The sequence below is a fragment of the Danio aesculapii genome, chromosome 6 (genome assembly GCF_903798145.1).
Source record: "Danio aesculapii chromosome 6, fDanAes4.1, whole genome shotgun sequence".
NCBI lineage: Eukaryota > Metazoa > Chordata > Actinopteri > Cypriniformes > Danionidae > Danio > Danio aesculapii.
Genome location: NC_079440.1, coordinates 31,290,509 through 31,316,763, shown reverse-complemented (window position 1 = coordinate 31,316,763; position 26,255 = coordinate 31,290,509). Strand labels below are relative to the sequence as shown.

The 26,255-nt window shown below is 38.1% G+C and overlaps 1 protein-coding gene across 2 annotated transcripts; it reads right to left on the bottom strand.

Moving 5' to 3' along the window:
• hdlbpa (high density lipoprotein binding protein a) lies at window positions 1–25,757 on the bottom strand. Of its 2 annotated transcripts, none has more exons than XM_056459969.1 (28): window positions 25,673–25,757; window positions 24,430–24,501; window positions 19,626–19,740; window positions 19,381–19,547; window positions 19,080–19,295; window positions 18,254–18,460; window positions 17,933–18,148; window positions 17,587–17,793; window positions 17,299–17,406; window positions 16,704–16,808; window positions 16,505–16,583; window positions 16,277–16,416; window positions 15,867–15,971; window positions 13,624–13,737; window positions 13,230–13,316; window positions 13,012–13,143; window positions 7,404–7,622; window positions 6,955–7,176; window positions 6,656–6,874; window positions 6,415–6,556; window positions 4,544–4,683; window positions 4,350–4,454; window positions 4,135–4,269; window positions 3,836–3,979; window positions 3,549–3,728; window positions 3,089–3,205; window positions 2,309–2,449; window positions 1–1,211 (listed from the first exon to the last, which is right to left on the bottom strand). In XM_056459969.1, the coding sequence occupies exons 3-28, from the start codon at window positions 19,699–19,701 to the stop codon at window positions 1,116–1,118; spliced, it is 3,819 nt and encodes a 1,272-aa protein (XP_056315944.1). In that variant the 5' UTR covers window positions 19,702–19,740; window positions 24,430–24,501; window positions 25,673–25,757; the 3' UTR covers window positions 1–1,115. The 2 variants fall into 2 exon arrangements, with proteins under 2 accessions (XP_056315944.1, XP_056315945.1); XM_056459970.1 differs by lacking the exon at window positions 25,673–25,757 and adding an exon at window positions 25,218–25,247.
• Between the last annotated feature and the right edge of the window lie 498 nt (window positions 25,758–26,255).

Here is a 26,255-nt window from a genome sequence, read left to right as displayed (position 1 = left end):
TCCAGATACATTTTCAATTTTTATTTTGCTTTTTGGACAGTTTATTTTCCAGTGTTATCCATAATCGTTTCCTTTTTTGTTTTTGCATAATTCTTATAAGGCTATTTAAGAGGGCCACTGCTATGGTTTCAGACCAACCTGCATAGCAACTGGAAGACAAAAAGGGGCTGGACACTGACCCAATAGCAAGAATGAGTAACACATGACATTACTTGACAATTCATTGGCACAAAATGGTATTTTTTTTCCTATTCTTTTCCTATTCTTCCAAATATCGTCATCTTTAATAAACATGGTTTCTGAATATCAAAAACAAAACGAAGTTGAAGCAGTTTAGTGTACATTTTAGAGACTTTGGGAACCTTAGGACTTCTGCTGCCCCAGTGACTACATCCCTGGGACTTCCAAAGCTAATGGCAGTTTGAAAATACTGTAGTGAGAGTCCCTCTTGTAGGTCGGAGAGTTGTAAAGGCTGCACAGAACCACTTCCTATAGTCAGGAAACAAGGGATTGGGACAGACACAAGTGAAATGACGGCAACAAAATGGCTACCCCTAGGGAACGAGGCAAAAGTACAGCTGGTTACCCATTTCCTATGAATGAATCGGACTTCAACCAGAAGCAACATCTTTCAGAGGTATACAGTATATTTTTCCCCAACCGCATTGCAAAGGCAACTATGAGACAGAGCAGCTTAATAAACCCAAAAAAATAACCTTTGTAATGAAAATGTTCTTGTTTGTAATGAAGTCATATCAAAAATCATTTAAACCTGGATTGTTACAGACCCGAAGCATGGTCAGGCGTACTTTTGTTTTCCTTCGATTTTGGATTCTCTCTAAAAATGCAAACAGGTTGCCTCATTTCATAGTAATTTAGGCCAATCTGGTATAGGCCACTCTCATAAAGAGGAAAGTGTTTACCACTTGTTTTGTTTTAAAGGGTCACTGAGAGAACCAACAGGACCCTTGTTAGAATTAATTTGAACAGAGGAACTGTGCTGATATATTGAGGTCAGATTAAGTGGTCGGTCCACATCCAAATGGGTCAAAATGAGGGTAATAATGAGGGAGAAAACCAGGAGGTTGGAATAAAACCACTGAAGGGGACTCAATTCAAAAACGTTTGGGTCCCCACGGAGATGCTCTCGCAGCAGCAGCCACAGGTGCACCGAAACTGGGGAATTCCTCAGAACTGCTCATATCTGGAGCCTAAAATCAGAAACAGATTAAACTTCACTATTAGAATTATACATGCATCTCAGGTTAACTTTAAGCAATAGCCATGTTTCCATCCAACTATTTTTATGCAAATTTTGGATCTGTGCATAAAACAGTTGATAGAAACACCAAGATGCACATCAATTTTGAAAATACACTTTTAAAGAAAAATCATGCGCATAACAGAGTAGGATAAACCTTATTGGATTAGAAAAGATCATGTAATGATAAAAGTGTGTGGAAGTGACGATTTTGTTCCCTTTGATGGAAACGCTTCTTTATTTGCATGTCTTATGCAATAATCAAGTTTTGCGCATACATTTAGTTAGCATCTTTTCATTTCAGAGACTTTCAGACTATAAAAGTGGAATTTCCATGACATCTAATGAATAGAAAAACAGGTTTCTTCAGTGCTTCCATATTAATAAAACGTAAAAATAAGTTTAGCTGAATGTTTTTAACGGTTTGTTTTCAGCTTGAATGTGAATTTGCATGACTAATAGCTCCTATAAAAACCTATGATTTACCTTAGATTTTTAAAACAACATTACTGTACGTGTAAGAACTGTTGCTGTTTGTACTCCCTCTCTCCCATATTTGATGGCTCCATAGTTTTACAAACTCTTCATTTAGCTGTTTTATCTACTTTTTAACTGAAGTGGTCATTTTGAATCCAAAGCTCTTAATCTATTACCTTATTAAAATTATATTAATTTGTCAACATAAAATGCATTTACTAATATAAATTTATATCAGAAAATATTCATTATCTGTATTGACCCAAGTGACTGTCAGCTGATGAGTGCGAAAGCAATAAAATGGAGCTTAACCACAGCCGAACAATCAAAAGCATGTTTGGTAGAGGAAAAAAAAATACATTTTGATAAACTGAACCTAAAATTTAAAGGTGACAAACAAAAGTCCTCGTTTTTCCATTAGCTGGACAAAAATTAAATCCTTGACCATCAATGTCTGGTACATATCATGATATCCCAGAAATTCAATGACCCATGGGAAACCCATTTAAAACTCACTAACCTGCATTTTAACTTCACACCAAATAATTGACACTCAATACATTAGTTTACCTTTTCGTTGCCAGTAGCCCATGGAGCCTCCCGCACAACAAAGCCCTTGGATGGGCCACGGGGTTCTTCCATGCTTGAGGCACTGGAACCAGAAGGCTTCATATAGGCCATTTTGGCTTCATTTTCAACAACATCTGCCATCTATAAAGATAGATAAAGACATTCTTTTAGCTTTTTCTAGGACTGGGAAATAAGACTGGTTTTAATGTACATTTTGTCAGTTCAGCCAGTAACTGTAGTAACTCTTCAGTACATACTTTCAGATGGAGCAGCCTTTACTACATGGAGCTATAGTTGACAAACAAGCTAAGAAATATTACATTCGTAAAACCAAAAGACAAATTGTGAAATAATGAAATAAAAGATACTGTCAGCTGTTTGTGTAACTTCTCAAACCACAGCTATGGCTGCTAATGTTACATCTGAAACCATGTAAAAAATACAACATAACACGTTTACTCCAAACTCACTTCATAAATTCAGATTAAAGTTTGAAATAAACCCATGTGTTATGGTTCAGTTTAATTAGTAATATTGAAAATTAATGAAAGCAGTTAAATCTTCCATTTATATTCAGCAACTGCCATGAGATTTCCTTGGTTTCTTCAGCATACTTATAATTTCCATGTGTGAGCGCTTTGCCCTTCTGATAGATATTTACTACTGATCACAAAACCATGGTGCTTCACTGACGATGTGCATAACCTAAATCACTAAATCATTTCTTATCACCCAACCCTAGCATTTCCAAATGAACACATTTGACCAAAGTAAACTTACGTATTCCTCCTCTAGGTTCAGAAGGTGATCAATGGCTTCATCAACATGCTCTGGACGGCCAGTCACAGTCACTAAATTGGGATCCGCAGCTCCAGATTGAGGGAACCGAACATCAACCTGGAAAAGGCAAAACAAAACATACATAACTTTTTTTTTAAGTGTGTGAAACGAAAAAAAGTCCTCAGAATGTCTATGAATTGACCTCAAAATACCCAAATATAAATGTATAATACCATGCCATACTCCAGCACCACTTTCTTGTTGAGTTCAGATCAAACTCACCTGTTTTTAGCTTCCTAGTTATCCAGAAGACATTGATTAGCTTATTCAGATGCGTTTGACTAGGGTAGGAGCTAAACTATGTAGAAAAGTAGATATATGCATTTACAAATGAACTTACAAAAAAACTTATTTGGGGGGAAGGAAATAGATCTTTGTAATGCAAGACTTCTTATCTCACCTTAAATTCATCCATGATCTTGCGAATTCCCTTGCCACGTGCCCCTATTATGCGAGCATGGACTCTGCTGTCCAGGGTGATGTCCTCAGAAATCATTTCCTCCAGTTCATCCACTATAGCCTGAATAGCATCACGTGCTGCAATAGCATTCTGCTCATAGCCAGTGATAGTAATCTGATCCTATAACACCAATCCAAAAAATAAATAAATAAAGCTTATTAAAAATATATATATATTTTTAGGTTTTCAAAATACCCTTTCAATTTAGTGCAATTTTTAGCCTTTACCTGGTTCTCATCATTTTTCTCTGGAAACTGAATGTTAACTTCATGGTCATGGCGGATGTGGGAGATTATGGCACCCTTCCGTCCAATAATCTTGGGGTGATACTTGGGTTCCACAGTGATGGTCAGCTTGAAGCTCCTGAGAGCCTGCAGGCAGAACAGATTTTTATTTACACACATACATACACACACACACACACACACACACATCCTTTAACCATAACAATGGTTTTAATACTTTCATGAATAGACTGAAAATTATTTAAACAACGTTTCATTTGTAATTAAAATACTAAGCTTACCCGATCCTCCTGTTCGGCCTGTAGCTCTTTGACACGCTCAAGAAGACCCTCCTTGGCGCGGTCGAGGTGAGAGGCCAGGCCGGTAATGGAGATAATGTCAGACTGTAACTCATGAGCAGGCACTTGAATATTAACCTGGAGGAAAGCATATTTGTCAGGAATAAAAGGACCAAAAATCTCTAAAACGCTTTAAGTGCCACAAAATGGACACTAACCTCAAACTCATCCATCATCTTGCGGATTCCACTTCCTTTTTGACCAATGATGTAGCGATGAAGCTCAAAAGGCACTTCTACTGCAATGGTCACAGGAACCAAGGCCTAAAGGACAAAAAAAAAAAAAAAAAAAACGCATGACAATACAGCCAACCTCAAATCAGAACTACTGAGGAAAATGAAGGTATTCGTACCTTTAGCGCCTCAACAGCAGCTTCACATCTCTCTTTGCGGCCAGAGAGCACAATGACGTCACACTTCTTTGGGGCTGTAGGGTCAACTGGCTCCTTCACCTCTCCATTTGCCTCCCCATTCTCCTGAACTGAAGCATCAGCTGATGGATTGAAACAGAAAAAGAGACACATTATAAGTAGGCATGTGGTTCTGTTTGCATGTGCTGCAGAAAAACACTGTCAGAGAGGGCACTGGATATGAAGATTAAAGCCTATGCAGTAAAAAAGGAAGAGCGGAATACATATGCCACATTTGTATGCAGTGGGGTTAACAGATAGGGACACGGGATACAAACAAATAAATTCAGTCATCAATTCTTTACCAATTATAAGTGTTGATTAAAGTAAAGACTTCTCACATTTAAAAGGTTCAAGACACCCTGGAGTACTTTTTTTAAAATTAACAGATTTGTGTGTGTTGAGCATAAGTTAAGAAAACGTTAGCACCAGTTAGTTTTCATTGTGGGAAAAACTGGATATTTTTAAGGTTGTCAGCTAATTTCATCTTCCAGGTTTAAAATAACTTTTTGGGTGCGACCAAAATCTGTGACAGCTCAAATCTGCTAGTGTAGTGTAGTGATGACGCGGCGGTTTCTTATTATTATTCATAGCGGAGTTTTCTTATCCTATGAGAAGACCCTGCTTCTTAATTATTCATGAGAGCACATGCTTTCCGAAGGCAAGGCAGACCTGTTAATGCTGTGAGACCCAATGACTGGGTGGTTTCCACGATCTATGGAGTTTGTTGCATGTCTTTTACCACGATTCTGTCAGGGCCTATACAGCAAAGCTGCTGGATTGCAGCAAGCATTTTTGTCAGAAGAGCTGTACAAGAATTGAAGAATGTCAGACTTTGTCTTTTATCTTTATCATGACCCTTTAAGCAATTTGAATCTGCAATCAATTCATGTTTTATTTCTTCTAGAATTGATTGTAATTCTCTGTATCAGGGTATAAGCAGTGATTAAATATGTACACTACAAATGGCTCAATGCAGTTTCCAGTCCTTTGACAGTTGGTTGTAAATATGAACATATCACAACTGTGTCTTTACATTGGCTCAAAGTACAGTCTAGAATAGATTTTAAAGTGCTTCTGCTTGTATTTAAATCTTTACATGGACTTGTTTATTCCTACCTCTCTGATCTGTTATCCACATATCATTGAAAGAGCTTGTAAGCCTGTTCGGCCTAAGGAACATGTTCTGCCAACCAGAGTTTGTTGATTGTTCCCAAGTCAAGATTAAAATCTTGGACTGATCATGGTTTTGCCATAGCCACATCTAAACTTTGGAACATGCTACCAATCCACATTAGAACAGCACCTACATTATATATTTTAAAATGAAAAGTTAATAATATTTTCAATACATTTTCAACTCTTTTCACTATGGTGTATGGCTTGATGTTTGCTGTCTGTTTGTACAGTTGAACATTGTACAGTACATTGGTCAACCAAGTTGTTTTTAATTGTGCTCTATAAATAAACAGATGAGATTCTTTCGTGCAATGAGTAGACAAAATGCAAGATGACAGCAAACGCACATACCTAAAAATAACTGACTTATGTAACATTGAATGCATCTTCTCTGCTGGTCTAGTTGATACAGCATTACTAGGTTTTGTTTTAATAGTGCTAATAAACACAGTATTGAAAAATGACTACCAGTGTAAAAAGCAAGTGCTGATGTGCCATTTTTGAGTTTTAGCTTTAAGATCCTGGACTACTACTACTACTACTACACGAGAGAGTTGGTTTAATCAAATGATCTAGAAACATTCCATTTTTCATTATGTGGTTGGTTAATTATTGATCGCCACTGTGGCAATTACCTTGCTGCTGCTCCTCTCTGTCTGGAAACTTGATCTGAACATTGTGGTCTTTCGTGATCTGTTGTATGCGAGAGCCCTTGGGTCCCATTATGGAGCGGTGGAACTTCTGAGGGATCACACACTCCATGGTCACTTGAGCATCCTGCAGATTGAGAAGAGCACAGTCCATTACCATTCTTACATCAGCACAAAAACCGCAGTTTTCAGAGTTATAACTGCATATTGTTGCACATGTATTTACCAAATCCTCGATCATCTCCAGCATGCGTTTCTTTGCAGCCTCCACACAGTCTTTGGCTCCTTTTAGGGTGACCTTATCGCTCTGTGCAGCAGTTCGAGGAAAACTGACAATAACACCACCATACTCGTCAGCAATGTCCCTCAGGACTTGCCCACGACGTGCCACGAAAAACCGATGATGCTTGGGATCGACAATCATGAAATCCTCTACAATGTTATCCTGATGATAGAAATACCATTTTAAAATAATTAGACCAAACAGATCCCATCATGAAAATATTCCTCATCAAAAATACGAACCAAGCTCTTAATAAGTGCCTCCAGCTCCTTTTGTGCTTCTGCGACAGCTTCCTCTGTGCCGATGACTATGATCAGCTCATGATCCTTATCTTCAGCAGTGGGAAAGATGATCCTAGCACCTGTGCTGTCCCGCACTTTCCGGATATTTCCACCTCCTTTTCCAATGAGGAACTTGTGGTATTCAGGTTTGGCACGAAGCTCAACAGTGTGGCTTTTAGTTTGCTAGTTTCAAAAGAAAAAATAAATAAATAAAAAAATTCACAAAATAATGTCAATGTACAGTTTAAAAGCAAATTAAACTGTTCTTATTGCAATAACTCAGTGATCTTGTTTTAAAAGCAGTTTGAATACTTATTAAACATTGAGCCCAGACAACATTCCAAGCATAACATCAGCCTTACCGGCTTTTAGATTCAAGTTCTTCAGGAAACCCATCCCTTCAAACATACCTTCTCTTCTGCCAGGGACAGCAGCTGTTTCTTGGCTTTCTCCACCTCCTCCGCTGGGCCTCTGATTGTCACTGCATCGATGCCAGAGCCCTCTGTTGGGAAATGGATGTGCACACCGCCACACTCCTCCATAATGGAACGCACGAAACGCCCTTTGGAGCCAATTAGGGAGTTGTGCAGTTTTGAGGGGATGGACACCTCTACCTCTGTAATATTTGCCTGCACAGATGAAAACAGTAAATAAGTTCTCTTCTATCAATATCATGCAACTGGATTGTGCAATGTTTCTGAAAACAATTTTTTACATCTCATCTATTTGACCATAGAATTTTATCTAAAAACATTACAATCAGTAACCCCTTGATCTACTCTTATGCAGGGGTTAAAGTGAATAACAATCCTTAGCTTTTGGGGGGGGGGGGGGGGGGGGGGGGGTGAGGACACTGCACAGAAGGACTTTAAAGGGCACCTATGGTAAAAAAAATCTACTTTTCAAGCTGTTTGGACAGACATGTGCATGTATGGTGTATAAACCGTCATATTGGGGTGATATAAGCACACCCAGTGCTTTTTTTTCCAATTTAACAACATTAAAAACGGTGGACCAATTGGAGCGGTTTTCAGATCGTCCGCAACTCAATCGGTCGGTCCCCCTGCCCGCCAATATTGATTGACAGGTGCGTCATCATATCCTCAGTTTGTTGATTCACATCTACCATTTTCAGCGTGAGTCGAAGCGATATCACTAAAGAAACACCCTAGCTCTATTTTTAGATGTAAGGCTCATTGGGCTCAACAGAAGATCAATATTCTCTAGATTATCGCTCTAATCGGAATTATTGGTTGTATCTTTAGGTAGGTTTGCAAACATGTGTACTTCTCATTAGGTCTACCTTATACTTCAGCATTTGCATTTCTCGCAATCCCAGGCTGCCGTTGTGTGTACCCTGATAGAAACCTATGTTTAGAATTAAAAAATGCGTGGCGCGACGATTCGGGACCCTTCATGTTTCTGCCGCGCCACAGAGAGTGTCTGGTGTGCCGTGTCACGGCTTCGAGCAGCGCATCCGGTGCCTCAAAGTTAATTCAGTGTGCGTGGTTATTAGTTTCTGTGTACAAGCTCGGCACTTGAAACTAGCACACAGTTGGCAGTAAAACTGTACAAAGACACATGATTTTGTACTCTCTGCTTGGTCTGTGTCAAAGTCGTACATGTACGACTGAATGCGGATCCTCTCAGTCTGCCTGTCAGACTCTGTTGCAAACGCAGAGCGGGTGAGCTCATGGCCCCGCCTCCTTGTTACGTTCGTGGGAAGCCGAAACTAATTTACATGTGAAGCAACAGACCCTTAAATCAGCGAACTGGACACACCCCCAACGTGACACTTAACACATAATAAAAAAATCTGAATTGTCTTTTAAACTGAACCTAATCTGGCACACTCAGAAGAACCATAATATTAAATCATAAAAAAAGAGGTAAACTATGTGCCCTTTAAATATTGACGATAATAACAAAAATAAAGTAAAAAGAACATCCCATTCTACAGCAGCAGTCTCAAGTTAGGTTAAAAAATGCCTTTTGAGTTTAAAGATGATAGGCCAGCGAAGTAAAGTTTACAGTGTTATAAATGACAAAAAGCGATATAGTGCGCGAGTATGTGGATTTACCGCAGATCTACCCCTTACATGCACTGCAGGCTGAATTATAATCTAGGTAGGTAGGTAGACAGGCTCTCTGTTTTGCTACACTAACGTCTTAAAATGTAACCAAGTAGCACATTTTTAGTAACTATTTTTTTTTTTTAAATGGCATTCATTTGTAACATTTAATTTTTTCATAACGCTGATATTGTCATAACGCAAAATATTGGGCATATTTTGACGTCTTTACCTAAAACTTTAAACATTTATATTACTTTAAATAAAACGGAAAGAAATAAGGAGATTAACATATAATTTAAACCACTTGTTTGGTGCTTAGCCATGATCTGTCTGCATTAAATGTAAACAGCATCGTTGCCTAACCTTCATTGATACAATCGGTAATAGTGAAACTGTGCACACTATTGTTACTATGAAAAGTATATTATTGCCTTAAGTCAGTAACTTGGGCAGTAGTGCAAAGTAATGAGTGAATAAAAAGCCTAAATGAAAGGAACAAAGACCAAAATCAGTCATCCGGTCAAGTGTAATGGGATTAAAATGCCCCCTCTGTTATGACATCCTGCCGCCGGGCCTGCTTGTATAGCGATACTTTATTGTTTGAGAAGAAACAAGAGAAAACTGTGGATGAAAACCTGGTTGGGAAGACGGCGATAACCTGGATTAACTGTTCTTCAACGAGAAAAGATAGCAGACACAACAGTGACAGCATTTATCATACAACGCAGGTCGTGTTTAAGATCAATATTAACAACTAATATTAATAACATATCAATAACTCCTCTCGCTTTAGACTTTACCTTTTGGAGCTTGTTCTTGTCGGCGCAATATAGGTTTATTACATGTAGGCTATGAATCAGATTATGAAGAATGATTAAGAGCATGATTTTCCTTCATTGCATCCTTTCCGTAAGGTGTTTTATTTATTAATTTTAAAATGAGGACAATATTCACTGGCAAAATGTTTCTCCCGTACCACCAACAAATTACACCTCTGTACAAAAGTAGCCTACATTAGTTAATTTACATTTAATGTAAAAATTAAGAACAAAGACCAAAGTATTATGCTAAAATAAAAACGTACGCGTTTGTTTAACTTTTGTTGATAAAACACCACAATAAAGCAATAAAGCCTATAAATAATGTAGCTAAATATTAAATAACTTTAACCGCTTGAAACAGTATAACAATTAAACGTTACATTAAGAACTTCACATATAGCCTAAAATGACACTTTACTAATCAATAATATTATAAATAGTAACTAATAATAAAAACAAAAATATTGGCCTATTAGGCTTGTAACTATATGAGTCAGATATTAAAAAAAAAAAAACAGCACTGAACACCCGTTCAGATAGTGTAGCGTAAATGCTTTTTTCGCAACCGTGGCAAAGAAAGGGTTTCTCGGAAAGCTGGCTTCTCTACACTGCGGAACGACGCGCTCTCAACTACTAAATATGCTGCTCCATTTCTTGTCAACGCCTACTATTTATCACTTTCTCTTTTGTATTTGGCCATTTCTTGCAATGCCTGGCTGACTAGCTTGGCGTTTGCATTCAGAAGATGAAGACCGGAGATGGCTCCGCATGTTATGGCTGGCTGGGTGGCACGGCTAGGAGACATGACCGCAGATGGCTATGGAGATTCGACGTGTTTGTTCATTTAAAACTACAAATAGCTTCATCCAAATTATTGGTTCGCCTTTCTCTTTTGCCCCAAATGCAAAATGTTCCCAGATTGGCGAGGTAACATTAGGTTTTCCAACCTGGTCTGATGTGCGCGAGTCGTGTTGCTGCTGAAGTTATAATTGTCATTTTTAATAATAGTGATTTTCTAGATCTGTAAAGTAATACAGCTCTGGATAATTTGAAACAGCGACTACAAGTCTCTCCTCCATCATTAAAAGTTTGCCATAGTCGCCTTGAAAACCCAAACCCCGCTGTCACCTCAACAATAAACCTGCTCTGCTTTCATTTGATTGAAGAAAGAAAGACACAATTGAAGAAACACGCTTTTTCCGCTGGAGCACACAGCGCGCAACGGCAAAATACGAGGTCTAAGCAGCGCGTAAAACACTCGTGGCCATTAGTAAACCATTCAACAGATATCTGCCCCTTATGCAGCTAAACTTGAAAAATATATTTTTAAATCATTTAACTGATACCATTAATCGGTTACAAATGCACCCTTTCGGTTAACGGTTAATTGATTATTTTGAGCATCCCTAATTAAACCGCATGCGCAGGCTCTAAATAATTTTTTTTTTTCCCCTCACGTCCGCACACCGGAGATCCGGCATGGTGCCGGAATACATTAAGCCCTGCTTATGCATTGCAAGTGATTTACTTGTGAACTTGGTGTACTACAAAAAACTCAGCTGTTGTCATGTGGTGCTTGTTCTGAGTAACTTGCTCTCTCATAGTGACTTTAGAATTATTTATCGTTTACCAAATATCATAAATCAGTTTCAATACAATCAAAATTCTTTAAGAGACTACGTTACCCTACGGCAAAGAGAAAATATCTTAAAATAAGGCTGGCCCAATCACACGAGTCACCAAACAACAACTTCGGTTCAGGCAAAAAGTATTAAAAGTAATGGAGTGGTCAGCTAAACCCTCTGAACTCGACCCAATTGAACACTTGTGGGGTGACATTAAGGCCCAATCCAAAATGTACCCCTTGCCCCTACCCCTCAGTTTGGTGCATGTAGGGGTGTCCCAATTACCTTTTGCTGTACACATACGGGGTAAGGGCAAGGACAATACATTTTTCAGGACCACACTACAAAAAGGATATAATACATTTCTCTGAATACATCAGCTACATGGCTGCAATATGTAATATTGAAATTAAAAAGGCATAAGGATTACTACAAACAAGCATCTGATTTATAACATTCATAACATCGTTAATGTGTTACGATCTTCAAAAATAAAATTAAAAAGCCAAATTTCACTAACTGTAGTCTCTTATGATAACCACTGGAAAATGCTTCACAACACATTATATATTCTGTTAATGTTATCTGATGACTTGACAGATTAGGTTCAGTCCGTCAGAAACATCTGGTAGCAAGGAATTAGCTTTTTACATCATGTCTGGTATAATGTTAATGTCATTTTCTTGTGGTTACATCCATGAATAGGAGCACTGTGTAAATACAAAGTGCAGTTTTGTCCTTCTTGATGAATGATCTGCCACTACTAACAGGGCTGCCTGAAGAAACCCAGAGGCTCATACTCTTGAGATGAATTAACAGCTTTCGTCCATATAGATCAAAACAACTTGGTTAGCAACTAATTTGGTAAATGTGCTTGCGGCTTCTGAAAATACTGTGGTTACATCATGTGTGACGTATAAGCTAGTGACGGCATATGATGTGTACGGGTGTATAGTAATGGTGTCCCATTTCTCAGGCGAACATTTTCAACCCTTCCCCTTCAGACTCTGTTTCAAGTGCCAAGGATAATGTGTAGGCATAGGGGTATAAAATAGAATTGGGCCTAGAAGTCAAAACCAAAAATTCATAACTGAGACATTAGTTGGGTCTTCCTGGGCTGAAATACTACTTTCTGATGGCCAGAAGTTAAGAATTGCATCTTAAAGCAGATTATTTGTACTGTTTAACTTTTTAACGGATTTAAAAAAAAATAAATTATTTATTTATTTAGGAATTTTATTTGACTTGTGTATAATATACACGAATAATTCATAAAATCTCTTAATAGTTTGATTTATGATTTAAAGTGTAAAATTTCCATTTGAAACATGAAAAGCCCATTAACAATTATGGTTTAAAACCATTTTGGGATGGAACTATCTATATTATCAGCCACCATAACCAATCAATCCCCCACCCCCCCCAAAAAAAAAAACATTTGAAAAAAAATCTAATAAAATTTATCAGTGTTGAAATCCGATGTTAAAACAGCCTCACCAATTCTTTCTGAATGGCCAGGATCCTGTTTTTTGCTGCCTCACAGTTTGCCTTCTTCCCAGTGATGACAATCATTTCAGAGTTGCTGTTTTCCGCAGGCAAATCAATCTTAGTGTTAGTCTCTTCACGGATCTGACGAAGAAATCACAAGAGTTAGTTAGTAAAAGATTTGAGAATGAATGAATTATTTCATTACAAAAAAAAAAGTAACCACTTACCTTCTTTATATTTGCTCCTCCTTTGCCAATTATGTTTTTGTGGAATTGCTTAAAAATGGGGACTGAAACAGAAAAGCTGTTCTCAACCTGGAAAAGAACAGAACAAAGTAGAGCGTTCTTAGAAATGCTAAAGTGAAAGTGTAGTTTTTCAATTTCATTAAATGGGTTTCATCTGTGTAGTAATATCCATAGTCTTTAAATTGTCTTTGGTCTTATTTAAACTACATTTGTCTGCATCTAATCGTTAGTACGGACACAAATATAGTTATAATTGTTTAACAAGCCTGTAAGCTCCCTTGTTTAGTAGATGAGCAATAAATAACTCAAAGTTTTCATGAAATTCTAACTCATTACAAAAGCAGAATACAATAACACATTAGAAATTAGTGCATACCATTTCAGCCACCATTTTCTGCATAAACTTTGAGCATTTTTCCACCTCAGTGCGAGGCCCACGCAGTTGTACAATGTCACTTTTCTGCGCTGGGTCAGGGAAGTTTATAATTACCTAAAAAGCAAGCGGAAACAAATGTCACTCAAATGAACATTTGGAAACAAATGGATGCAGAATTAAGCCCTTTAAACAGTATTAATTAAATTACCAGAATTACTTTACAGTAAATAAACTGCACATTTGTGTTTTTTTTACTGGTTAGACATTCACCATTAGTGCCAAGATACTGCAAACTGTGTGGCTGTTTTCATTTTCCAACCTGGGGTGCATTTCCCAAACAACAACATAACTCGCGGCTGAACTCTCATCGTACTTTTTTCCAAACGATGCATCGCACTATGTAGTAACGAGTGTTTCCCAAAACCATAGATGCTGTCACAGATCCATCATTTGAACCACGTTGGTTATAATGTAAAACGTCCATAATGATGCTCTAAACAGGGTGGAGTAACAACTTTAGAGAAAAATACTCATTTTTTTGTGCAAATTGTTTTACAGCACTCATTTTAAAAATGGACATGGACTCGTTTTCCATAGTAATTGAAATGTAAATGACACATAGGACCTACATAAAAGTTCTCTTTACAAATATTATTGAGAATATTCCATATAAAAATCACCTAGCTAACACATTCTAATCTCATATATAAACCATATAAATGGTTAATGGTTGTTGGCCTAATTTACAATAGCCTATTTATTAAGATACGAAAAAAAAAATCCTACTTAACAACAATAATAATAATAATAATAATAATAATAATAATAATAATAATAATAATTATTATTATTATTATTAAGAAGGATAGTTTAATGATTTTTTTTTTTTCAGTCTACTTTTACAATTTGACACATTCAAACCATTGCAGAAATGTTCTAACCAACAGGCCCATGTCTTATACTGCACTGATAAATTTCTTAATAAATAACCTACTATAAAAGTATTAACGTATATATTTGTTTTTACAAGCTTTGGAGACGTTACATAGCCTAAATTGCACTTTTAAATAATAGGTCACCTATAGTTTTCGTCATGAGCCACAGCGGTGTTTAAAATGTTCCTTGACATGTATTTTTGTCGCGCGTCGCGTGCACTGTAATGCGCGTCGCGTGCACTGTAATCCTCACGTGAGTCCAGCTGCGCTCTCATAGCGGGAAAATTAAAACAAAACCTTTGTTGCAGCACAATAATAAACACTGACAACCAGTGTCTCCAAACTGTTCTTGTTTTTCTTCACGTTGTGTTGCCAAAACAAGTGAGTGTCTCTCTTCAGTCTGAACACGGTCTCAGGTAAAAACAGTCTTCGTGGCTATCATGCATTTTAATAAAGTTGCACCGCATACACAGTCGAGCGCGCTGATAGGTTTGAACCAAGTCTCTCATGAATGAATGCAGCACACTCAGAGACGTCACACAAAGTACTCCCAGGTACAGCCAGTCTACACGCTGGAATACACGCCAAGATCTCATGGCCATGACGCAGCTTCAAAAATGAGTTTCAAACCGGAACGAATTTGCTCGAAATAATGCAAAAACAACCCATTTTCACTTTTTTTGTGAAATATTTGTCCTAATAGTGTTTTTAGCAGCATGGGACACATAAGACCGTCAACAGCTCAAAAAATATGTTTTGGGGTTTCGTGACCCTTTAAAATGCACTACGAAGGGAACGCAATAGTCAATATGAAGATCGCTAAAACTGACCTGAAAAAATACTTTGAATGCAAATTACACCTAAGAGAGATCACTTTAATGCTTTTTTTTAATCATTAATTTAGAACATTCTAACATTTCAACTTGGTATGGAGCATACAGATGATAACGGGGAATAGAACACAACCAGGAACTATGCTTCTAACTACAGCTCTAGAGGTATAGTTGTAAGCATACAAAATTGCAAATGTTCGTTGGAACGACGGATTTGGGAAACGACAAATCAATGAACTATGTAACAACAGACATTGTGACCTTAGTTAGCTAATGATGGTTTTCAGAAATGCACGCCGAGACGAGACGCTTTTTGGTTCTAAAAACTTCTCAATCCAGAAATTTGCCAGATATGACCAATTGGTCCTGCTTTCCCATTCACACATGAAATCTCATTGACCAGTGAAGACTGGTGTGTGTAAAGGGTTACACAAGTCAACTGAAGAAATTAGACAAAGCATCTTAAAGCATTTACCTCTGGGAACTTATCCCGAACCTCCTTAATTTTCTCCCCTTTCTGTCCTATGATGGCTCGATGAAAACGCTGTTCAATGATCATGTCCTTTGTACGCTCGTTCTCCTGTTGAAATCATGACATTCTTAGAGACGTTCAGTCAAGAGTTGCCAGGCAACTCCTGCACACCCAAAGGACTTCACACTCTGAGGCTGAAGTGCCTACGGATGTTTTTCTCCTCTACTGACATGCACCTGACTCCACTTTAAGAAACACAAACATGTTCACTGCGTACAGAAGCAAAGTAAATAGTCTAAGACAAAACGCAAAAATTACATGCACATTAAGTGATAAACTCCATCCAAAAGAACATTGTAAAGACAATTGTAAACACAGCCTTCGTTATTCGATTTCAAATATGTCGGACTTGCCATGCGTGACGCAAGCTCCAGCAGCTCCTTCTTGGCCTCCTGCACTCCCTGGGGGTCTCCCTCAATACGGATCAGGTTACTCTTCTCGTTGTCAGGTGGAATGCGGACTGACACTTTGTGCAGTTCCTTTATGCGGTTAACTTGATGAGGTAAAAAAAAAAACCACATTGACTTAAAAAGGTTAAAAAAAAACATCTGCTGTAAACATTGAAAATGCTAAATACTAACTGTTTGCACCGCCTTTCCCAATTAGATGTCGGTGGAACTTTGGGTCTACACTAATCTCTGTGTAGTCCATTCTGCTAACCTATATAAAAATACAAAAAAAATATTTGTTTAGGATGCAATGAGGTCAATACAAGTCTAAATATAACAAGGCAAGTGGAAGCCTGCATTTGTCATCCAAAAGGAAGGTTACAAGTCCTACCAGATCTGTAACAATGACTTCAATCTGGCCCTGTACTATTTGTACGTCTTTGGTGGGACCCTCCAGCGTGATCTTGTCTTCTCCCTCTGTGAACTCAATGTGCACCTGTTAACAGATACAAAGAATTAGCTTGATGGCCTCATTTTAATGGAATTGTTTACCTAAAAAAAAAAATGTACCATATTCTCTTATTACACTTAAATAAATCTGAGATATTACATCGTCATTCATGAAAAAGTTCATTCAACCATTTTTCTAATGTTACTAAAGATCTCGTAAATGTAATTCATACGAATCATTATTTGAATATAAAATGACAGCTTGAACAGACTTTCAGTTTCAGGTCAAGCAAGCATGATTTAAGCTTTTCTTTAAAGTACTTGATGTAGCTTTGCATCATTTTATATGTATTGCATTACTTTCGCTGAAACTATTCACATGTCACAACAACCTGTACTGCCTGACGCAATTACTGACCTTTATACGGTCACATTGACATGCACTTCATTTTCAACAAATGTTTGTGACCAAAGTCACATCTAGACAAGACAATGGAGAAACCAAGCACTCCAACATTAGTAGAAAGTTGACTCGCCTTGGGCATTTGCTGCGTGATCTTAGCCAGATTCTGTCCTTTCTTGCCAATGATGAAACGATGAAGCCAAGAGGGAGCAGAGACTGAGGACACAGTGTAGCTGTTGGCCTGTGCAGGGAAAGTAAGGGTCAAAGGTTACAATCAAACTGATTAAGTTTCTGCAGTAATGCAATCCATGCATTTCCTAAATTTAAAAAAGGCAGCACAAAAGAGAGCTTGAAAGAAAAAGTGCTCGAAGGAAAGAATTCCAGTATTGAAACATGGGAGGAGGAAAACAGGCTTGTTTACCTTGGCATACACTTCAGTGAGTGCCTGACCCAGCCTGGCTGGCTCCCCACGCAGGATTACTGTCTCTGAGCTGCTGTCGAGGGGTGGGATCTCGACCGAGACGCCGGTCCTCTCCAGGATCTCCTGCAGGGTGTTACCCTTAGGCCCAATCACATATTTATGCTGAGATTTCTTCACCTCCACTGCAATAGTGGTTGCATTCTTTTTCTGAAAAGAGCAATAAGACACATTTTAAACATCCTCCAGAGTCAACATTTAGCTATATCAATGGATATTCAGTCCAGTGAGTTTCAGAAGCATAATAAGCATTTGTAGAAGTCAATGAAAGTCTTCTGTCTTTGCGCACCTTCTCCTCATAAAGCTTCTTGATCTTGACCATGGCCAGGGCCACCTGCTCTTTCTCCCCAGTGATGACAATCTCAGTTTTGTTCACACTGGGTGGAGGAACATTAATGCGGGCACCGGTCTCCTGCATCAAATCCCCCACCAGCTTGCCATGAGCACCAGTGATGAAGGGGTGGAACACCTTATCAATGTTCATTCTTTCCACAGCACGTTTATCCTGCAATGAATTATTGAAACCATAATTTTTCAAGGCTGAATGTTGCGGAACTATGATTAGCAAGGAAAAAAGGAGATTAGAATAAATTGGAACAAAGTTAAAAACCTGCTCAGCAGAGATGAGCAGGATCTCATGCTTGGCCTTCTCTAAGCCTTCCTTGGTTCCAGAGATCTTGATCTGGTTACTGGGGTCGTCGGGTCTAGGGATCTGGATCTTGGTGGCAGTCTTTAGCTCGAGCTCCTGCAGCTTCTCCCCACTCTTGCCAATGACAAAGCGATGATGTTCTTTGGGGATGGCCACAGTAGCTGAAGCCTATAAAAGAGAAATTAATGTTATTAATTTTACAATATAAAGATGTTACAATAAGGGCTGCGCAATATAACTACATACAGATTTTTCCATTATTGACAAGAAAGGACAATGTATGGACTACATAGCCTACCATTTCATATTATGGTCCATCGTTTGTTTTATGCATTCAAAGTTTACAGTAATAACTTTTTATAATTTAAAGGAGTGCAATAGTACACCATTATGGTGATGCAGACAAACAAATAATAGCATTGTGATAAAGTTGCCGTTTTGAAAACACAATGGCTTTTATCTAGCAATTTTTTTTATTTTACAATGGAATTAATCATATAAGTTTTTTTTAAAGTGAGAAATATAAATCACACAAAAATTTGTACATTTCTGAGTATACACTATAAAATGTAAAAAAAGAAAGTCTTTTACATGCGATTAGTGTATATAAAAACTACCTATTGACTGAATTTACAGAGATGGTACTATATTGTGATATACATCATTATAATATATGAGATAACCTATATCTTGATACAAGATGTCATGCCACCCAGTCCTAGTTATACCACCATTGTACTATACAATCATATAAATCTTAGCATACAATGGAAATTTTGTAGATAACCTGAGTCTGCAGTCGCGACACAATCTCTTTGCGGGCTTTCATGACTGCGTCATGTTTCCCAGAGACCATTATGGAGAGGCCTTGATCCTTGGCCATGGAGAGTTCCAGGTGGGCTCCAGTCTTGTGCATGATGTCAAGACAAACTTTTGCCTGATCTCCTTCTCCAAATTGGTTCATGTCCTTGTACTTGCGCTCTTCCAGAGGCACATGAAAAACCTATATTTATCAAAGTAGAAAATGGTCAATCAACAATGTGGATTCTAATGTAGGACAGGGACTACAAGTAGCTTGATCCTCAAACCTGGGTGATAATTGAGGACTTCAGAGGTTTAATCTTAGTCGTCCAGGCATTTTCAGTTTCTTGCACCCCCTCTGGCAAAGGCTTTTCAGGCAGAGGAGGAAAGGCATCCTTGTAGGTGGGGAGGCTGTCATCATCTTCCACACTGCTAGGGTCTCCTCCTGCAGCAGCTAAGGGAGAGATATTCGTCATTTATTCTGACAGATAATTGTTACTTGCAAATCTAAACAGTCACAACCACCACTCACCTTTGACCTGCTCTGGCAGTAGGCCACTGCGATGCTCATTAAAGCTTTCTTGCGTAAGTACCGCGACTGAGCTCATGGTCGAAATCCCACGTTTACACGGAGTCCGAGTGTGCCACTAAGAGAGAAGGAGCACAGGTGACTACTACATAAAGGAACAGTGTTCAGCATATCTGTAAAGTTACAACCATAAAAACAGAAAAAACACCATAAGTTAAGATACAAAGCCTTATCAACAAGGGTGGAGTGTAAACTTTCACGATAACAGCAGTGTTTCCTCTAGGATTTTTTTCAGTTGTGGCAGCAGACCTTTTTTACACAGATCTACTAACTACCTGTGGCGTTATTTCAATAACAAATGTCGTGAGCGCAGTATTACGAGTCGAGATAGCATTTATGTAATAGCTCACAGCATGCGAATCTCTTAGCTTGCGCGCCAATTTCCTCTGCTCGTGCACAAAGCTTCTTGCGCACCCACAAATATGCGCTGCTCAAGCACACAGTGTTGCCAGATTGGGCGGTTTTGGTTTTGAATTTATTTTTGCAGGTAAAAAGTGAAAATAGTAGAAGTGGTAGTGAAAATTTGGTCATTTTTGCAACAGCGTGGCCGCCAGCCCCGGTCTGCCCTAATAATACCCTTTTGATCTCCCAAAGAGATGCCATAGCCCCCGTTCTTAACATACATATGCTTAGAACAGTGTATAAACGCTTGTGATTTTTGACAGCTTTTGGGCTGGAAACAGTCAGCATCATCTGGCAACACTGAGCACAGATCTTCTTGTGCACTCTCAAATAAACGCTGCTGAAGTGTGATTTAGTGCATTTATGAAACGAGTATGTCCCCAACATTTATTAGATTTGCTAGGAATATTTATGAATGTCTCCAATAGACCTATAGAGCGGTATTAATGCGTCCTAAAGTAAAGTGAAACAGCTATACGTCATGTTTGCTGGCCTCATGCATCAGGCACCTGTCAGAAATGTTGGCGCTGTTATAATTCACTTACCTTTTAATACGTTTTGGTGCGATTATCACCTGCTATTAAAAAAATTAAATGTTTTGAATGAGAATCTGTAATGTAGCCGTGGCGGGATGAATTTTGGCGCAGCGCCCCGCCATGGAAGAATGAATGTAGCGGAAACCATGAACAGATTAAAGTCTGAATGAAATAAGTATTCAACCCATTTTCTACACCCATGTTACTCATCGTGAATTATTTATCGCTGTAGATTTTTTTTTTAACCTCAATGTTTAATGAAATGCTATAATTCGATTTTGTACATCTTTCTTGTGAATTGTGCCAGAATTAACCATTCACACAAAATCTTAAAAGAAATGACAAACTTGTGTATTTGGCCATTAATTTATGCTTTTGGATGCAATTAAATGTAAAGGTTGAAATAATTTAAACAAATACCACATTCACCTCTGTTTACACACCTGAAACTTGTCTATAGCGCTTGTTCACTGCTGCTCTTATAGTTGTGTAAATTGCTTCCTTGTCCTCATTTGTAAGTCGCTTTGGATAAAAGCGTCTGCTAAATGACTAAATGTAAATGTAAATGTAAAGAACTGTTTGTGCATATAATGCACATTTGCACAAAATGTTAGCTAGGCCTGCATGATTGATTGAAAAAAAGATCATCTCGATTCAACCTTAATCTTAATTCAGCTTTATGATTCAGCAAAATTATACTTTGAAGGTCAGGAGAGATGAGTGGCAATCGCACAAGTCTTCACATTTTATATTCGTTGCTCAGCAGCATAGACATCTCCAAATGGTGTGGAAAGTGTCACAATGTATTTATTAAGGATGCAATGGTTCAATTTACACATGATTCAGTATGCATCACGGTTTCGATACGTATGGTTTGTGCTATGCTTCGAACAAAAATGCCTATAGAACAATTCAAAGAACAATAAACATATTTATTGGGTAACAAACATCTGACAATACAACAGCTTCATACATGTATGACTGTAAATTTGCATGATCTTGGATTAATTAAATAAAAGTAGAGCATTTTGGAAATTGTATGCTCAAATAAATTGCTTAATAAAATAAGCTTAAATTTCCTTTTTTTCTATTTTACATCTCGACTCAGTCTCAACTAATTATGCAGATAATAATAATGTCAACATCCTTATTCAGCACTTTTAAAGTATTGATTACTTCTGTTTACATTATGCTTGCATTACCAATGCAACACTACATTTTTATTTATGATTTCTATATGATTTATTATGATTCCAGTGAGCTCTGTTTTACTTAGCACTATCGTAGTGAATGAAATTTAAGCAAAGAAAAAGCATTCGGCTCATCTCTCTTAATTCAGCCGGAACAGTCAGTCGAAAAGAAAACCGTTCTCAGCAGACAGTGGGTAAACAGAGTGAACAGCAGAAGCGATCGGGTGCGAAAGAACACCCAGGAGCAGGACTGAAGTAACAGACCTGTTGTATGTCCCCGTCTGTATGGGACACTTCTGGGTCTGGACACGAACCTCGATCTGACTGTTAGTGACCACTGATCAAGCTCTCTTTACAACAACAAAAACGACATTCGTTGTGTTTTTTTGGCTGTCTAAATTTACATTGAGTGTCAACGTGATGTCAACAACAAATTTACATACTAAGAGGTGATTGGACAGGACTTCGCACGTGCAATGGATGTGAAAGGTAATCGGAAAAATACAAAGGCGGAACTGCTTTGTTGCAGTTGTTTTTAACAACAAACCAATATTAATAATGCATATTCTTAACCGCGGATCACAGGGCGCACCGAACCGTGGGAGACAACGGGACGATAAGGTTTGTTACCGAGAAGTCGCATCCCTAGAATTTATAATGTACAATTCACCACAAAATGTCAATTTTTTTTTTAATTTAATGATGCATTCACAGCCTCGAAATCACACATAAGCTAAAGCACTGTTTGTTTAGTACCATGAGGAAGCGCGCGTGCCATGCCCACCAATGTAGTTTTCTTTAGTAAACAGAACCTGCATAGGCTGTGGATGAAGTTGTGAATAATGTTAAGTTTGTTGCACAGAGCAATCGTTTGGGAGCCGCTGCATGTATGTTTTTTTTTTCTTAAAGTGACAGTTGCCATGAGTTGCACTCTGCAGTGAAAGTGAAACCAAAAGCGTGCACATCATTTAAATGATCACATCGCATTTAGAGTTACGATTTGTTTTAGAGATATGTTTTACTTTCATATTGAACAGAGTGTGCATGAGAACAAACGTGTAACAAGGTCAGTATAACTATTCAAGCCTATATAACTTTGAATATAATTCAAAAGAGCTTAATCTAATAATTACAATAGTCTCATTTTATCAGTGAAAATAAAAGGTCTAATAATGTTGTCAATGACAAATGACAAGCATGTCTCAAACACAATTCAACATCAGATTTATGAATGTTGTATTCTGATATCATCACTATACTGTGAATTAACAACCAGGACACATTTAAAATCTTATTTTAGCCAGAAGCGTGCAGCCCTTAGGGTAGCTTATATTATTATTATTATTATGTTTACAGTTATTTCAGCTACTGGCAGAGAATGAACATTACAGCACTTTTACAGATCAAAATTATCAGTGATTTTGACATTGTAGATATCTGCTAGTGAATTTTTTAAACAGTAAAAGGTCTTACAATCTCCTTCAATCTGTTATTTATATTACATTGCACTACCAAAAACATACATATATTATTTTAGATAACTTGACAATTATTCAACAAAACATGTAGTTCGTTAAAACCAATATAAAGTGAATACTATCAGTAGGAGTACCATTAAAGTGCCATTTAAGAACTGATCCATTTTGTGGAAGGTCAAAGTTGTCCGTCTGTTACCTTGGCCAAGGGCTAATTCTAAGCCATGGAGTTAGATGAACGAGCTTCGAAAGCTAAGAGGATTTCCCTACTAACCCTCATTTGCTTCACCCGTGTGCAGTATGTAGAGTAGCTAAAAGAATAATTTTCTACTAAACAAAAAAAGGTCCACAAAGCACACTAGCATTTAATTGAAAACATGCATGCCACACCTCAAGTGAAATATCTAGTTGGCAGACTAGTGGTCCACTCCCTACACAGAACTGCGAGAAAAACGAAGACAAAAACATAAAAGCCGAGGCTACTGTTACAGCCATGCAGCCTTGAGTTCTGAAAGACCATTTATTTGCTGTATAAATTCCAATGTCAGACACACATGGCTCTCAAACACTAATACGTAGGATGGGAAAATGGTGTGCAGAACAGAGCAATGTGAAAGACTGTCATCGATAGATGGACTAACCCTTGAGATAATTGGGTAATCATTTTGGTATTAAGTCATACAACATTCCTTCCAGTTCGCTCTGACAATCTGGCCCCTCAAAGTGCCCCAAATCAAACTCCAAACCTCTCTGCACAGTAAAAAGGCTGTTTTAATGTGCTTTTCTGCACATCCCTCCCAGGGCCACTTCCTCCACAACCCTCCTAAAGACTCAAACCCAGAGGCTAAACAATCTAGACACATACATATAGCTTTTCAAAGCAGATCAAAAGCACTCCACAGGAGCTCGTTCACGACAAACCCAACAGCAAAAATCTTCCAGATGCTCAAATGACTAGTTTTATATAACACATTAAATCATATGATCACTCATAAGATGTGATGTGAACTTAATGACCAAGGCGAACAACTTGTGACCCCATGGCTACAAACACAAGACAAACAAGGATCTTGTGGTTCTAAGCAAACATTGGGCCTGGTCAGCAAATTAATCTAGTAGAAACAAAGGCGGTGGTCAGTCTTACCAGCTAAATGGTCAGTTACCAGATAATCCGTCCTGTAAAGCTGCCCGTTCGTGTCAGCCTGCCAGCTTTTGCCTAAAAACAAAACAGTCAAGGAGAGAAGAAGAAAAAACAGACTGTCACTGATGATGCAAAACCATTTTAGTTTGACAGAGTTACGTGGCACGAGTTGCTTGAATTTCCTATGACACCGCGTGATTTATTTAAATACATGCAAATGGCACTAATTAACTGAAGTTGGAAATAGGAAGTAAAAGACTGATTTATCCAGTTTAGCCAGTTAAATGGTTAACGTTTAATGATCAAATATTAAAATCACAAACGTCCTTAAAACGATTTAACGTACAGAGTAGACGATATATCTGTATAAATACTTTAAAATAGGCTAAATTAAACAAAAACGCATGTCTTTAAGTGTTGAAATGGCCCTCATGCGTTTTGCTAACGTGGCCATTCCGGTGTATGTCACATTTTAATATGGCGGATTAACATTTTCTCTCGGAATAACACAAACATGGAACCCGGGAAGGAGGTCAGCATACAGTAGATAAAATAAATGGTTTGCGATTATGAATAAAAACGAGTCTGATACGCAAAATAATCTGTATACATGCGCGCTACGTCAACTCATGACACGCCATGCTAACGGCTAACGAACGGGCTAGAAAAGACGGGTTTCTCGTTTAACACTTAAAAGGCACAATCATTCGAATCTAAAAATGTCTTAAATACGAGAAAGGATGGCAAGGGCGCAGTTAATCGAATTAGTAATGCGCGTGATAAAGACATACTTCAGTTTTCTGGGTTTGCGGAGATGAAAAACTTGTCCTGGCAAGATACCAACTCCAATAAACTTTGAGCTGCGCGTGCGCGATAGTGACACGTACACCAGCTAGCGCGAGCGCTAACACACTCTGGATTAAAACTTTACTCTTATTTATCCATTATAAACAAAACGTTTGGAGAATGACAACGCCCGAGAAGCGCACACTAAAAGCACGTTCTTTTCTGATGGCCAAATGTGAATGTTTACAAAAGATCAGCATTAGAGACTGTCCACACCAAGTCCACGTAGGCATTAGACTAGAGCAAAGGGTGAAACAGTGGGGAGAAATTGACATGGAGTCGAGCCAGACCACATTTTTCACGACAGATCATTCAGGTCGACGTGCGTAAATCAGAAGTCAAAAACAGAGACTCGCAAACATATAATGCAGGCTGGTTTGCGAAACGAAGAGTGACTTACTTGTGTTTGTGTTCCCGTCTGCCCTGTGTGGTGCAGAAGCTTGTAGTGAAACTCCACTGGCGAAAGGGAGGAGCAGCAGCCTTTGAGTTATATAGCTCAAGCCTCCTCCAATCACATTCCCTCACGTCACATTCCCAGTACAGAATCATGCATTGCTCTCTGGATCAGAAATGTAGTGGTTGGGAATTTGATTCATTGTTTCTGCAGGTTACATCAGCAGTAGGTGGCGATAAGTTAGTGTATTTTGTGTATTATGAATCAGTCAGTGATTCATTCGTCAAAGATAGACTTTCTGTCAAAACAACCCATACTTATTTTAATTAAAATAAAAATCAAATGTACTACTACATATTACAACACAATATTATGTAAATTAAACATAATAGTGGGGGTTGGCTTTTCACCCATTTTCACAAACACAAACGTGCGCATTGAAGATTACAGTGACCCACTAGATCATGTCATTCACCAGTTAGAAAACTAGTACTTTACAATACTACAACTCTGAACAAAAAACTATTATATCTAGAACATTTTCAGTGTAGCAAGCAAAGCTTGTCATAATTTGCAATATTTCATGCAT

Bases quoted from the DNA above. Each gene is read 5' to 3' on its own strand.
- hdlbpa (XM_056459969.1), bottom strand. From the start codon at position 19,701: ATGAGCTCAGTCGCGGTACTTACGCAAGAAAGCTTTAATGAGCATCGC. The intron at 2,450-3,088 runs GTAAGTTTACTT...CTATCTTTATAG, and splicing joins TGAACCTAGAGGAGGAATAC to ATGGCAGATGTTGTTGAAAA. The intron at 1,212-2,308 runs GTAAACTAATGT...TTCTGATTTTAG, and splicing joins GGGCTACTGGCAACGAAAAG to GCTCCAGATATGAGCAGTTC.